The sequence below is a fragment of the Asparagus officinalis genome, chromosome 5, assembly GCF_001876935.1.
Source record: "Asparagus officinalis chromosome 5, Aspof.V1, whole genome shotgun sequence".
Lineage (NCBI taxonomy): Eukaryota > Viridiplantae > Streptophyta > Magnoliopsida > Asparagales > Asparagaceae > Asparagus > Asparagus officinalis.
In genome coordinates, this window is record NC_033798.1 from 47,067,968 (window position 1) to 47,083,921 (window position 15,954).

The 15,954-nt window shown below is 37.4% G+C and overlaps 1 protein-coding gene across 1 annotated transcript; it reads left to right on the forward strand.

Moving 5' to 3' along the window:
- Nucleotides 7,119–11,051, forward strand: LOC109841796. Its single transcript, XM_020410736.1, has 3 exons — nt 7,119–7,151; nt 9,743–10,894; nt 11,016–11,051. The coding sequence occupies exons 2-3, from the start codon at nt 9,743–9,745 to the stop codon at nt 11,049–11,051; spliced, it is 1,188 nt and encodes a 395-aa protein (XP_020266325.1). The 5' UTR covers nt 7,119–7,151.

A 15,954-nucleotide genomic window follows, 5' to 3' on the forward strand; every position in this document is an offset into this window, starting at 1 on the left:
ACCTAGAGGGGTGGAAACTGACAAAGGAATGTCTAGAGGCTAAGCTACAAGCTGAAGTCTACTCATAAAGGCATAAGATATGAAAGAGTGCGAAGCTCCTGAATCAAAAAGAAAACGAGCTGGAAAGGAGTTCACTGAGAACGTACCCTCCACTACGGTTCCACTCACCCCATAATCACGAGGGACTACTGTATAAACTCTGCCGGTGGCCTGAACCTGCTCCGCGGCTGGAGGTGGAGCATATGGAACTACCTGTCCCTGAGGGATCTCCTGAACTGCACAAACCTACCCCTCAATCTTTGGTACTACTGGCAGTACCTCTAGCCTCCCCTGCTGGCCCTGACCTCAGCCCTGGAATCTGTCCTGCTACTCATTCTGCCCTCTCCCTAGCTGTGCTCCTGCTGGTGCACTGTGACACTCTGATGCCTTGTGCCCAATCTTGCAATAGTTATAGCATGCACCCTGAAACTTACGCTGCTGAGGTGCTCTCTGATCATGCTGAGGTCCTCTCCTATGAGGGCCTTGCTGTTGCTGCTACTGCTGCTGGGGTCCTGAGAAAGGTCTCTTATTCTTATTCTTTTCCTTGCTGCTACCCTCCTTGTCCTTCTGGAACATGGCTGACTCATTCTCCTGAGAGATGGCAGCATCCGCTACCTCTCGAACTGAATAAAACCTCCTAGAAACGAGGTATCGACGAAGACCGGGGCGAAGTCCTGCTAGAAACATCTGAACCTGGCGCTCTCCGGTCTGCCACATGCCCGTGAAATGAAGTAGACTCATAAATCTGCTCTCAAAATCCGCTACTGACATGTCTCCTTGAGTCAATCTGGATAACTCAAGCTCTTTCTTGGCCCGTGCCGTGGAAGAGATAAACTGCTCATCAAAGAAAAAGGTGAAGTCCTCCTAGGTGAGCGTCATCCTCTGATCTGGAGTAAACTACAACCGATACCATCTCCCTGCATCTCCCTTGAGACTGTAAGATGCCAGCCTCTCTCCTTCTGAACAGATGTCACATTCAGAATCTCAAGAATGTTACTCACATCCTCCTTCCACTTATGCGCTGCTAGTGAATCTGATGATCCCTGAAACTCTGGCGCTCTCATTTTCTGATATCTCTCCACCAGATGAAGCCAAGTCTCCTGCTCTGCTGCTCTATCCGTAACTACCTGTGGAGTAGGTGCTGGTGTGTTCCCCTAGAAACCCTCAGCAACTAGAAAAGCTGGTACAACCGGTGGTGGAACTACTGGTGGTAGTGGTAGGGTGATGTGACTCGTCACAAGCTCCACTAGAGTTGCCATCCTCACGGCTATAGGAGCCATCAGATCTATCAAATATTAGGGAGCCTGCTGCGTCTCTGGTGGAGCCTACTGCAGCTCTGGTGGAGCCTACTGCGGCTCTGCCTGACCAACTCTCCGGGTACTATGTCTACTGCGTCCTGCCATCTGAGCACACAAAAGAAGGTTTATGAGTCCTCAAACAAAACACATATGGATCTCGTATAAATAGAGAGTTCATATCATATATCGTTCACGCAAATACTTTTAATATCACAAAAAAAATATTCAAAATTTTTGAATACGCGTATATAACGTCCTCATTCATTCTAGGAAATTCTTAGAGGGCTCTATACATGAATCCTAAGAAACTCTATTCTAACTCCACGACTCGACACAGAATGATCCTAAGGATACTGGAACTAGAGCTCTGATACCAACTGTGACACCCCTGGTTTCAACAAGGCTGCAGTCCGAGGTGAAACCAAGAATGTCAAACGTACCATATAATACACCGCGCAATAACATGTTTCACCATCACAGTAAATATCTATCTAGGGGAATCAATAACAGGTGTAGGTACAAACAGGCAAAAGAGAAAGCACAGAAGAAATATTAATCAACAGATACTCTGAGAGAGATAATCACCACTGATATAAATAAAACAAATCTTTGAAAAAGGAATAATATATGAACTGGAATACAAATGTCTCGACCTCGAACAAAAGAAATGACACTAAGGCACCCTGCCTTTACAAAACTAGAAATAATATCGCAATGTCTCATAAACAAAGTCATCGTGGAGTCCTGACAAAGGTACTACTAATAAAATATCCATAAATAAGTCTAGTCAAGTCCATCAAGCTACGGCTCTTCGTGCACCTGGCTCGTTACCTGAAAGTGGGGAAACAACGAGCGTCAAAGCGCTATAGCGAGTAACATCTCAACCAACCCCAAGGGGAAGGGCTAGTTGGATAGAAAATAACTGATAATATATATAGATAGTCAAAACATCTGATCTGAAAACAAATGGAAGTTTGATATTTAGGAATTTACAACATGTGCGGGGATATCTCACCTTTCCATATGCTCATATTGTAAATAGCTAACTATCAAATCCAACTACAATGTGGAGCAATACCTCCATCTCAAACTATATCAAAAATGCTCGGTCATATATCAAAGAATCTTGTTCAACTCATGAACTACTTCTACTATATGTTAGATAAGGCAAAAACCCACTGAACGTCCAACACATGGACTACACGTAACAAATATCCAACACATGGACTGAAATAGCAAGGAGCCCAACACATGGACTATATATGATGCATGTCCAACACATGGACTATATATGATGCAGGTCCAACACATGGACTATATATACTGCAGGTCCAACACATAGGCCGCAAGCTACGTGTCCAACACATGGACTAAAATAAGCAAATGTCCCACACATGGACTATATGATCAAGGTCCAACACATGGGCCAAGATAGATAAGTGTCCAACACATGGACTGCATTAGCTAAGTGTCCAACACATGGACTGCGATAGATTATCACTATAACATATATGTATACACTATTCACTATCATGTCTCGGTGAATAAACTAGTCTCTAGTCTGTAGTTAACTCATGTACACAAATCTCAGTGTTTCACAACCCCAAATAACCCAGAAATCTTGCCAGCCACACGACGGATGCACAACAGAACGATACAGAAAAACTGATTCACGGTCGACCGCCGCGCCCAGCGCAGTCAACCGTGATTAAGACAGAAACTCACATATGACCTGTGCACGTTACGCGGTTGACCGCCGCGCCCATCGCGGTCGACCGTGTAGCAACAAAACCCTATTTTCCATGTTTTGTTCTATGTGGTCCAATCTCGATATTCGTGTGTGATGTTTATGCATACTAGCAACCCTAAACATGTGATATTGCATATCTGAAATATGATATAAATAGTCTAATCACTATAGACAAGATGAAATAGTTTAAAACAAGCATCTATATGACGAAAACCTTCGAAAACAATTATTTTTCTTTCAAAACTCTTGTTATACTAAACACCAATTCTAGATCTGTACTTAGGAAAATCATGGGTGATTTTTATTAACTGAAAGCATGTTCTTTTGCTACATACAATATAAAGATCAACTTTTTATACTCAAACTAGCATGTTAGGCTCATAAAAACTTTTGAAAATATCGTTTAAAAGCATTTGAAAACTAGGCAGAGTTGGGCGAGATGAAACTCGCCCGAGAGGTGATGAACAACTGTGGGAAAGGTCGTGAGAAGGTTCTCCTTCGCTGAACGTCGCTGGATCTCGCTAGAACTCCTTGAAATCCTCCAAAATCGCCCAAAGAACAAGCTAGAGTTTGCAAGAGGGTAGGGGAGGCTACTAGGGTTTTCTCTGACAAAAAGGAGGCTCTCACGAATTAAATAATATATATATGAGCCCTCAAACCCGACCCAAAACCCAAAACCAAATCAGACTGGGAAAACAGTCTGGCCGCTGTGCGGTCGACCGTCGCGCCCATCGCGGTCGACCGCGCAGCAGCATTCTGCTATGCATGCTCCATTCGTGTGCTGGTCTTTTCCACTTGATTTCTCTCGCATAAATACTAGTTTGATCCCCAAACACTTGTTATCATACTCTTCCATGATATAAATATATATTTCATAATAAAACTAATTTATTAAATTCTACGGGGCTTTACAGCCTCCCAACACTGAACAATTGGTTACCCTAAGGACTCACCAACTCTTCATACCAGAATGTGCCTTGGATGCAAAAGAAGCGCATGCGACCGGAACTAAACTCGAGCCTCGAGATTGGTGATTCATCATTATCGACTACGTCGTGCATGGTATTTTGCCGCAAGATATAACAGAAAGAGACTCGGTCCGATGAAGAGCGCCGAGATTTTATTATAACACGGCGTCCTAGATACTATATCGTCACATACGACGGTTTGCTACTCCGATGCCTTTCAACCAAAGAAGCGGAAGAGGCTCTCAAAGAAGTGCACGACGGAACCTGTGGTGCACATCAGCCCGATCCCAAGCTCTGCGATCGTCTCAGAAGAATAGGATATTATTGGCCAATCATGGTGAAGGACACAGTTGATTACGCCTGGCGGTGTCATGCGTGCTAAGTGCATGCAAACTACATGCACCAACCCCCCGAGCATTTACACCCTTCGGCCACTTCATGGCCATTTGAGACATGAGGAATGGACATCATTGGCCATATTTTCCCACCATCGGTTGAAGGCGACCATTTCATCTTGGCGATTACTGATTATTTCTCCAAGTGGGCCGAATCTATTTTGCTCAGAGGAGTAAAGACGAGCAACGTCATCGCATTCATCAAACACCACATTATTTATCGATATGGTGTGCTGAGGCGAATCGTGCATGACAACAGCCCTCAGTTTGTCAGTAATGCCTTCATCGGATTTTGCAGGAAGTTTAGGATTGAAGACGTTTCATTAACGACATACAATCCTACCGCAAACGGATTGGCTGAGGCCTTTAACAAAACAATCATAAAGATTTTGTCAAAGCTTGTGAGAACTAACAAGCGAGAGTAGGATGACAAACTTGGCAAAGTTCTCTGGGCCTATCGCACCACAATCTGCACGCCTACTGGTGCAACCCCGTATTCTCTAGTATATGGGTGTGAAGCCGTCCTCCTGTTAGAGATTTAAATTCCATCCCTGCGTATTGCTCTTGCAACGGGGATGACGACCGATGAACAACATCAGAAACATCTTGAAGAACTCGAGGCGTTAGATGAAAAGCATCTAGAAGTTCAATAGCAGATTTAGTTTTCTACCAATCCAGAATCTCCAGAGCTTTTGATAAGAAAGTCCAACAACAGAGTTTTAAAGAAGGAGATTTGGTCCTTGCCGTTCGACAACCGATGATCATCAATTCCAAAAAGAAGGGAAAATTCTAACCCAAATGAGAAGGATCATTCGTGGTAGAGACAGTTTACTTAAACAACGCATATCGTCTGGTCACTCAAAACGGTGATAAGATTATGATGCCAATAAATAGGAAGTTCCTGAAAAAGTACTATCCGTAGTATGTTCGGGATAACCTATTTAACGAGAAGTTCCTGTAGAACGATATTCACGGTGTTCCTAAGGATAACCTAAGATCGGCTGACTATCCAAGATCAAAACTAATTGTCTGGATAAGTCATTCTTATCACAATAAAATGATGATTAAGAACATCACGTTGTATTTTGGAGCCTTTGATAATCACATTTTATTACAATTTTTATACCCTCATTATCTATTTTATATGAATAAATATACCACTAATAATTGCGTTTATCTGTTAATTGCAGGTTAATGATGAATAAATCTCAAACTCTAATATCTCAACAAAAACGCCTTGATTTAATGAAGAAATGAAGCCCATGAAGCCAAATGAATTCTTTCAAATAATTCAAAGCCCAATGGAAAATCAAGAGAAAATACCAAGCCCAAAAATCCAAGTCAAAGCCCAAGACACAAGCCCAAAAGACAAGAGTTCTGCGGACAGCAACAGGAGAAGAGCAGGCATCGATGCCTGCATCGATGCCTGTATCGATGCCCGCATCGATACCCCTATCGATGCGGGTATCGATACTGACGTCCAGGCAGTTTCTCCTCTTTGTTGAATGATGAGGATGGAGATGAAGAGCAATTTGAAGGTTTGCATTTCTTTTCTCTTTTATTTCTTTTTAGTAATTTCTTTATTATTGCTTATTAGTTAGATTTAAATTCATGCTTGTAGTGTAGATTTATTTTCTTGTCTTTTTTATTTCTTTTTGCACTTTAATTTGTAGAGTAGATTTATTTTTCTTGCATTTAATTTCTGCAATTTATTTTGTAGTTTAGATTTTTATTTTCTTTGTAATTAGATTTATTTCTTGTTCATAGTTTAGATTTTTCTTTTCTTTTTAATTTTGTAATTAGTCTTCTTTTTCTTGTTTTTATTTCTTAAGATGTGAATTTAATTCTTGTAGGAATCTTAGAATTGTATGAAACTAGTCTAATTTCTTTTATATTGTATGAATTATTCTCTTGTACTTAAAATGTTCATGTTTAGGATAATCAACTAGAGAACTAATCGGTAGAAGAAGAATTTGATAATCTATGCTTATCTTAAATGGTTTGATAGGTTATGCTTATGAATTCTAGGATTATTATCATGTTGTTGTTCTTATCATGAATAGTAATTTTAACTTAGATGATAATTTGATAGGTTACACTTTCCTTAAATGGTTTGATAATCTATGCTTAATAAATCTAAGTTGAAATATGATAAAAAGAGAATAGTTTATATTTTGTAATTGAAATTGGTTAGTGGATTATATTCTAGATTTCTTACCTCTTTTGAATCCTTCATCTTAACTTTCTTAAATTTTCTTTTCATTTTTGGTTTTATTTCTTGATTTTATTAATTCATATTTCTTGCCTTATGATTTCATTTATTCTTTAATTCTTCCTTCTCTCCTCTAAAATTTAATTTATTATCTTTTGCATATATTCACAACAATCACTCATCATATTCACACTTATTCTTTATTCCTAATTGTCACGCACAAAATATAAGAACCAAGTTTAATAATCTCTTAAAATCACCTTCTTCGTGGGATCGATATCTTTTTATACTATAACTTGATAAGTTGTGCACTTGCAATTTTGGTACATAATTATGCCGCATCAAGTTTTTGGCGCCGTTGCCGGGGAAGGTGCTAAAATAGGATTTTATTAACTTGATTCTTTAACTTGTGTATTTTTCTTGTGAAGGAACCGCTTGGAGCTTGAAAATCTTGGATTGAAGATCAAGAATTTGGAGCATTGCTTTCGGGTAAGTCTTCTTTCTAGTTTTCAATTCCACCCTCTTTAGCTAGCTTCACAATTAGAGACAATTAGGATTTAAAAAAAAGATTTTATTTTTGTTGACCATAATAAAATCCACCTTTCACTTGGACATTAACTAACAAGATAATAAATTCAAACAAGAGCTCTCTTCTCACATTTGAGTGTTGTTGACCATAATTAAACCCCTTCTCACATTTGATTGTTGTTGACCATAATTAAAAAAATATAAAGATTTTCTTTTTATCATCCTTTTTAGTCGCTTTTAATTTCTAGGGTTGCATTTCATATAGTTAGTAGGAATTCACCAAAGTGATTTGAGCATCTTGGTTTGGCACACATAAAAATATTTTTTTAAGGGCAAAATCCCATAATCAAGATAAGGTGGGGATTTCATCACCCTTTCCTTAGCCCAAAATCACTAATTCCTCACTACACAACCCAAGCCTAATAGAACTCATTAGACGTTGGCCCTAAGGAATCGAGCTCAATAAGGAACAAGAAATCCTTAAGTGAACCGGTTTAAGTTTTCTCAGATTAGTTGGTGTCTAAGGCAAGGTTTAGGGGTTGCGTAAAGCGCTCCGCAAGGAAAGAGGTACTTAATTGATCTTTGATCACCCTCTAGTACTATCCTTACCTGGCTAACTACCTAGGTAAAACTTTGATCTTTTCACTATAGGAATTTTTTGGTTAGGAGCTGGTCTAGTTGAGTTAGGCTAAACCCTAGAGTTAGAGTTGATTGAAAAGTGATTGATTTGATTTGTTTTAGTTAGGATTTTTCTTTTTCTTTATCTTCTCATATTTAAAAAAAAACTAATTATCTTTCCTTTAAAAAAAAAACTAATTCTCTTTCCTTAAAAAAAAAAACTAAATTTTTTTTTCTTTCTTTAAAAAAAAAAAATTTGCTTTCCTGGGATAATTTTCCTCCTTTTATCTAAAAAAAAACAAACTTTTTAAAAGAAAAAATAAGTAGGATTTATTTTAATTAGGTTTTTCCTTTCTCTTTTCAAAAAAAAAAAAACTATTTTTTCCCTTATTTTGTTTTTCACATATAAAACAAAAGAAGAAATATTTCGGAAAAAATAATAATACATATATAGATATATACAAAAAAAAAAGAAAAAAATATATATATACATATTTTCTCACCTTTTTGTTTTTCACTTAAAAAAAACAAAACAAAAACAAAAACAAAAACAACAACAAAATTTTAGGCCCAAAAAGAAAAAAAATATATAAAAATAAATAAGTGTTGGCCCAAGATCTGAGGCCCAGAAACGAAAAAAAAAAGAAGAAAAAAAAAACCGTGTTGGGCCGGCTGGCCCAAGAGCTATCAGTTGAGGCATCGATGTCAGCATCGATGCCCGCATCGATGCCAGCATCGATGCCCGCATCGATGCTGGTATCGATGCCCATTACCTCCAGCTCTTAACACCGAATCCCAAGCCCCTTTCTCCTCTTTTCTTTTAACTCATCTCCCCAAAACCCGAATTTCCCCCCCCCCTCAAACCCTAATTCACCCACACAAGATCAAGCACATTTTGGGTAATTTCTTGGTCTTCTTCCACCTCCAATCATCTCCCCAAGGTATGATTTCTAAACTTGATCTTGTAATTTTTTTCTCATGGATGAATTGGTGAATGAATCTTGGGTAGTAATGAATGATTATCATATTTTGTGTTGATTCATGATCAATTTAGGGTTTAATTTGGGGATTTGCCAAAAAAAATTAGGGATTTTTGTTCAAAATCCGAAAATTGGGGGGTGTTTATTCAAAACCCGAAAATTGGAGGGGGGTTTTTGCAAATCTAAAAATTTATTGGGGGTTTGAACTTAGGATATCTTGTTCAAAAATCTGAAAAAAAAAGAAAGAAAATTTTTTAGGGGTGTTTTGTGCAAAATCGAAAATTTCAAAAAAAAAAGGGTGTTTCATGCAAAATCCGAAAATTCTTAGGGTTTTGTGCAAAAACACAAAAAAATCTGAACTTGGAAATCAATTGAAGAGATCTTGTACAAATATCTAAAAAAAAAAAAAATTTGTAAAATCGAAAAAAAAGGGGGTGTTTTATGCAAATCCAAACTTCTTGGGGGTTTCATGAAAAAATACGAAATTGGGCTGTGGGTTGTTTTGTGCCAAACCAAAAACTTTCAGACCTCCAACTTGGGTGCAGAACGATTGATTTACAAATTTGAATTTGGGGGTGCTTTATGCAATATATGAAACTTGAATTTGGGGTGTTTTGTGCAAATTTCGAAAATTCAAATATTCAAAGTTCAATAAAATGTGAGTAATTGGTCAGATAAAAGTTTAATTGGATACTTCTCACATTCGGAAATTTGTACCGGATATTTTATTCAACAAGTGCACGGTTTAGCTTATAATTGTCATTTCAACATGTATGTTTCACCGATCAAGTTATCAAAAATTTTTTTTTTGTTCTCAAAGAATAATTTTGAGGGAATTTATTGTCAATTCTGATAACTTGAAATTAACTCATGTTGAACAATTTGTAGCTAAATAAAAAAAAATTTATTATTTTTTTTTTTTTTCCCTTTTTCTTTTCTTTTCTTTTTCTGTAGATGCCTCCCAGAAAGAAATCTCGAGCAAGTTCATCATCATCTGATCCATCTGATACCGACATAGATAGACCTACTATTTTAGCTAGAATTGTGGGTCTTAACATTCATTTTGAGAGGGGATTTCAGATGAGTGCACTGCATACATATCATTCCACAGTCACCATGTTATCTGCAGTAGGTCTTAGGAGCATGATGACTAAACCCTTAGAAAAAGCCAACATTTCATTAGTGCATGAGTTCTATTCTGGATGGGAGATTGATCCAGATAGAGAATATTCAGCTTTTTCTATCGTGAGGGGTGTTAGGGTTATTTTCGATCTTTCCACTATCCGTGCTACCCTTGACCTTGCAGAGCCACCCACTGATGTACCAGATTACTTCCATTTAGCCTCCACTTTACAGCCTGGTACACCAGAATACAACAACATGTCTGCAACCTTGTGTGGGAGGGTCTTTACATCTAGTTTCGGTTCAGGAAATCTCAAACCAGAATATAGATTACTTAATCTTTTCCTGAACTTTGATTTGAAACCCACCACTGCATACTCCGTCATTACCCCACACGATATTCTCCTTCTCTTTTGGATAGCCACTGGTCAGCGATTTGATATAGCGAGGATTATATTTATATGGATGCGCTCATCAGTGGAGAATGTGTTAGATTGGGTCAGGACACAGTCTGCATCACGTACTCAGCTCATTTACCCCTATTTCATCACTAGACTCTGCCATAGATTTCATGTTCCAGTATTCGCAGAGGATAGGTTAGAAGCAGGGAAGGGGTTACTAAATGATCAGACTGTGAGGAGGAGCATTTCAGGGCGAGATCAGTCCGGTCCTTCAGGTAGAGAGCCTCCTCAGCACCAGCCAGCTACACATGACCCCACTCGAGAGGAGATGGATACGATGCGGAGTCGCATGGACAGAATGCAGATACAGATACACAGGATGCAGCGGCATATACACGAGATGCATGGTCAGATCAGCTACTCTACCGATACCCTGGCATATTTGGCGAGAGGATGGCAGAGAGAACATGGAGATACAGATGGACCTCCACCTGAGCTTCATAGTTATATCACACCATTTCAGCCAGATGATTTCCCAGGAGAGGATGAGGCGGGACCGAGTTCAGCAGCTACCGCTGATGATGTGGATGACGATATATCAGGAGATGAGCAGTGAGGGATGTTCTTTCTACTTTACCCAGTCTTTGATTTTTTTTGGCATGTACTTATTAAACTGTGATATTTTGGATATTATGTGCATTGAGGACATTGCAAAGTCTGGGTATGGGGGTGTAAGCTAGTTAAGCTTTTGTTTTGCTAGTTAGTATTTTGTTTTAGTATTTTTTTTTCTCTCTCTCTCTCTCTCAGCATTTATCTTTTGTTAGTAAAAAAAAAAAAAAAAAGATTCACTTGCCAAATTAATAGAGTTAAGTAATAATTGATCAAATTGATAGATTTTAAATTTTCTAATTCTTAGTTAGTGACATATTCAAGTTCACCTTTTATGATAACTCCAAATAAAATTCTTAAGAAATGATTTTTCAACTAGTATACTTTACTTAAGTCTTACCTTAGATTTTTAATTAAAAATAATGAAATTTTTGCATGCTTAACTTAGAGTTGAAAATATTTTTTCAAGTTATCTTGATTTACACAATTTTTTTTAAGACTATATATACTTACACATATATATATTAAAAAAAAACTAACCTTATAAAAGAAGAGTGCGAAAAATGGACACCAAAAAAAAAAAACTCTTAAATTCAAGGTGATTCTATCTTATAAAGCCTAAGTTGACTGAGCAATTAAGCCAATGAGTATCTCTATACTTAATCACCTAAGCCCAATTGGGTTGGGATTCATTGGCCCAAAACTCGTTAAATGGTCACTTAGAAAGCCCGTTAAAATAGAAAACAATCACCAAGAATTAGAGAGTGGAAAAAAAATTCCTCATTATCTATTTTATATGAATAAATATACCACTAATAATTGCTTTTATATTTAATTGCAGGTTAATGAAGAATAAATCCTAAAAATCCCATCTCTCAACAAAGGCCCGTGAGTGAATGAAGAAATAAGAGAAATTCAAGAAGCCAAAGTGAAATATTTGAATTTTAAAAGCCCAAATGTCCCAAATGTCCATGGCAGCTCCTCCTCTCTTTTCACAAATGAATTTCGAATTTTTGGAGGCCCAAAACCCATCAAGAAACTCAACCAATTCTCAAGTGAAATATAAGGATGTAAAGGCCCAAAGCCCATCAAATGAATACACCAAATCAAGCTCCATTAGACCGGATTATGCTGCAGCTGAAAATCAAATGAAATGAATGGACCGGTCTTGAAACTTTGGGACTGCAGCTTTGATTTTTTTCTCTTCATGGACCGAATTAAATGCTGCTGGAGATTGGATTTGTAAATGGGCCGGATTTTTATTTTTGAAAATCAAATGCTCATCACTTGAATGGGCCGAAACTCTAAGTGGACTTGATTGCTTCAATTTTTGAAAATGAAATAGCTAAACACTCCATGACCAGACTTGAGGTGGAGTTGAAATCACAGCAAAGAGTTGGGCCGAAATTGTGATCGGACTTGGGCTTGGAATTTGCAAGAAAATTCTTTTGAAAATCAAATGAACATGGGCTCAAGAATTGGATTTTGATTTTCTTTTGAAAATCAAATAAATCAAAGGTGGAGATTGTTGCTTGGGGCTCAAGACAAATCCAATGGCTCATATTCATTGAAGATTACTATAAATAGGGGTAGAGAGTGAGGGGTTAGAGGTGTGAAAATTTTGTAAACTCCTTTTGGAGAGGAGGGCTACTCTTAATTGAGAAGGCCTTCCAAAAATTGTAACTTTAGTTGCAATTAATAAAAATAATTTTTTCCTCTTTAAATTTGTTCTTTCTCCTCTTTGTTGAATGATGAGGATGGAGATGAAGAGCAATTTGAAGGTTTGCATTTCTTTTCTCTTTTATTTCTTTTTAGTAATTTCTTTATTATTGCTTATTAGTTAGATTTAAATTCATGCTTGTAGTATAGATTTACTTTCTTGTCTTTTTTATTTTCTTTTTGCACTTTAATTTGTAGAGTAGATTTATTTTTCTTGCATTTAATTTCTGCAATTTATTTTGTAGTTTAGATTTTTATTTTCTTTGTAATTAGATTTATTTCTTGTTCATAGTTTAGATTTTTCTTTTCTTTTTAATTTTGTAATTAGTCTTCTTTTTCTTGTTTTTATTTCTTAAGATGTGAATTTAATTCTTGTAGGAATCTTAGAATTGTATGAAACTAGTCTAATTTCTTTTATATTGTATGAATTATTCTCTTGTACTTAAAATGTTCATGTTTAGGATAATCAACTAGAGAACTAATCGGTAGAAGAAGAATTTGATAATCTATGCTTATCTTAAATGGTTTGATAGGTTATGCTTATGAATTCTAGGATTATTATCATGTAGTTGTTCTTATCATGAATAGTAATTTTAGCTTAGATGATAATTTGATAGGTTACACTTTCCTTAAATGGTTTGATAATCTATGCTTAATAAATCTAAGTTGAAATATGATAAAAAGAGAATAGTTTATATTTTGTAATTGAAATTGGTTAGTGGATTATATTCTAGATTTCTTACTTCTTTTGAATCCTTCATCTTAACTTTCTTAAATTTTCTTTTCATTCTTAGTTTTATTTCTTGATTTTATTAATTCATATTTCTTGCCTTGTGATTTCATTTATTCTTTAATTCTTCCTTCTCTCCTCTAAAAATCAATTTATTATCTTTTGCAAATATTCACAACAATCACTCATCACATGCACACTTATTCTTTATTCCTAATTGTCACGCACAAAATATAAGAACCAAGTTTAATAATCTCTTAAAATCACCTTCCTCGTGGGATCGATATTTTTTATACTATAACTTGATAAATTGTGCACTTGCAATTTTGGTACATAATTATGCCGCATCAGCCTTCTTTCGTCGAGATGAGATTTGATGACCCCATTCGATCAATCTTTTCTCATGAAACCCCCACAGTTAAGTTGTGGAGTGCTTGATGACTTATGATCCTCCACCATAAAATCCTTCATCGATCAAACCAAAATGACGGTGGGCCCACCAAATTCTTCGTGATTAAATCCACCCAAACTCCCACTGTGTCCAAGCCTTTGACAGTCCCACTGTTGAGGTCTGATGTGACACCCACATCTTCGAGTTTATCTTTACCCTAAAAGAAGACCTGTAGATAGAATATAAAATTCTTCCTCTCTCGCATCGGGTTCGTCTTTACCCCAAAAGAAGACCTGGAGATAGGATATAAAATTCTTCCTCTCCAAGCATTGGGTTCGTCTTTGCCCTAAGAAAAGACACAATCTTTCCACACAATCAAAATCCATGTCTTTGAGGCATGTGAGATTTTATTTCGAACCCTGAGTAGGGATAAGTCTACGCCTAACACGCGTTGCCATTTAGTCTTTTCTGTGAAAATAACACCAGGATTCATGGCTGGAGGAATTTATCTTAATCCTCAAACCGAGATAAGTTTGTGCCTAATACGCGCTGCCGGGTTGTATGCTCTCGTGAAAACGACCAAGTCTACGTATTCAACATCGTAGCAACCAAAATCCATGCCTTTTAGGCATGGGGGATTTTATCTCGAACCCTGAGTAGAGATAAGTCTACGCCTAACACGCGTTGCCATTTAGTCTTTTCTTTGAAAAAGACACCAGGATTCGTGCCTGAAGGAATTTATCTCAATCCTCAAACCAAGATAAGTCTGCACCTAATACGCGCTGTCGGGTTGTACGTTCCCATGAAAACGACCAAGTCTATGTATTCAAAATCATAGCACAAAGTCTAAAAGAATTCATTCTTTTAGCACAACGTTATATGTGAAATGGGTTTCAACAATTCACATGCTAGCCCGATTCAAACGGTAATCGGTAAAGGCACGTCAAATCCGTTGATGGCTGAGGGTTTGTCAAAAATCTTATGAGCATCCCGTAAGGGCTGATTAAGTCTATATATTCAAAATCATAGCGCTAAGTCTAAAAGAATTCATTCTTTTAGCACAACATCCCATGCAGAACGGACTTAAATAATTTGCATGCTAGCCCGATTCAAAAGGTAACCGATAAAGGCATACCAAATCCGTCGATGGCTGAGGATTTGCCAAAAATCCTATAGGTGTTGTGGTTATTCATCCTAGATTGGATAATGATCATAATAAAGAAAAGAGTGCGTTAAGTAAAAGACTTTGTTTCATTAATAAAGTCAAAATGAAAATACAAAAGTGGAAACTATCACTCCGAGTACAATCCGTGACTGAGGATCCGATGTTCCAACATAGAGAGATCGTCGGCAAATCTCCGCTCAAGTTTAGCCTGCAACTCAGCCCGAATGGAATCTTCAGATGTGTCTAGTGTCTTCGCGGATGCGCTCCTCAACTTAGCCAACTTCTCTTCTTTAGGCTCCAGCTTCTCCAATGTCTGTCTTCGAGAGTCTTCAGCATTGGCTAAGTCGTCCTAAAGAATAGCTCAAGATTCTTCAGCGTACTTTAAGGCCTTCTTGAGTTTAGCTATCTCCTCGTCGGCCGAAGCTAAAGAGCTAAGTAATTCAGCCTTAGTCTTGTCCTTCCTCAAGAGATTAGCCTTCATCTGCATAACATAGCTCTCTTATGACTGAAGATCATGTCCAATGGATGCTCTGAAGTTATGCCACTGCTTCAACTCAGATTTCAACTGAGTAGCAACAAAAGAGGAAACACCTCTAGTCCTCCGCTCCCCTAACTCTTGGGATTCGTGCTCCAGTACGGCAAGATCTGCAATGAGGGAATTAGCTAGCTCTGGGTACCCCTCCTCTCTAATCATCATCATATGACAGTCAAGAGATCGTCTGTACTGATCTAAACAGAATCCATGATGAACGATCCTCTTGACCATCTTGCCCAAGAAGGTAAGGAAACTCTCAAGATCTATCCAGAACATGTCTGTGCCCAGATCGGTATCAAATAGTAAGGCCATAATGCGCTCATATGGAAACAATGAAAACCCTACAAATAATCATATAGAAGAATAAGAAACTTTAGAACATTATGGGAAAACTTAGAGCAAGTTATGAACTCACCAGCGCCAGCAGTGTTAGCCCTTATGTTTTGATGATGTTCTTACAACCACCATTATTGGTACTAATGGCTTATTGAGTG

Excerpts from the sequence above, each read along its gene's own strand:
- LOC109841796 (XM_020410736.1), top strand. The coding sequence starts at position 9,743 with ATGCCTCCCAGAAAGAAATCTCGAGCAAGTTCATCATCATCTGATCCA. Across the intron at positions 10,895-11,015 it reads CAGCAGCTACCGCTGATGAT|GACATTGCAAAGTCTGGGTA; the intron begins GTGGATGACGAT and ends ATGTGCATTGAG.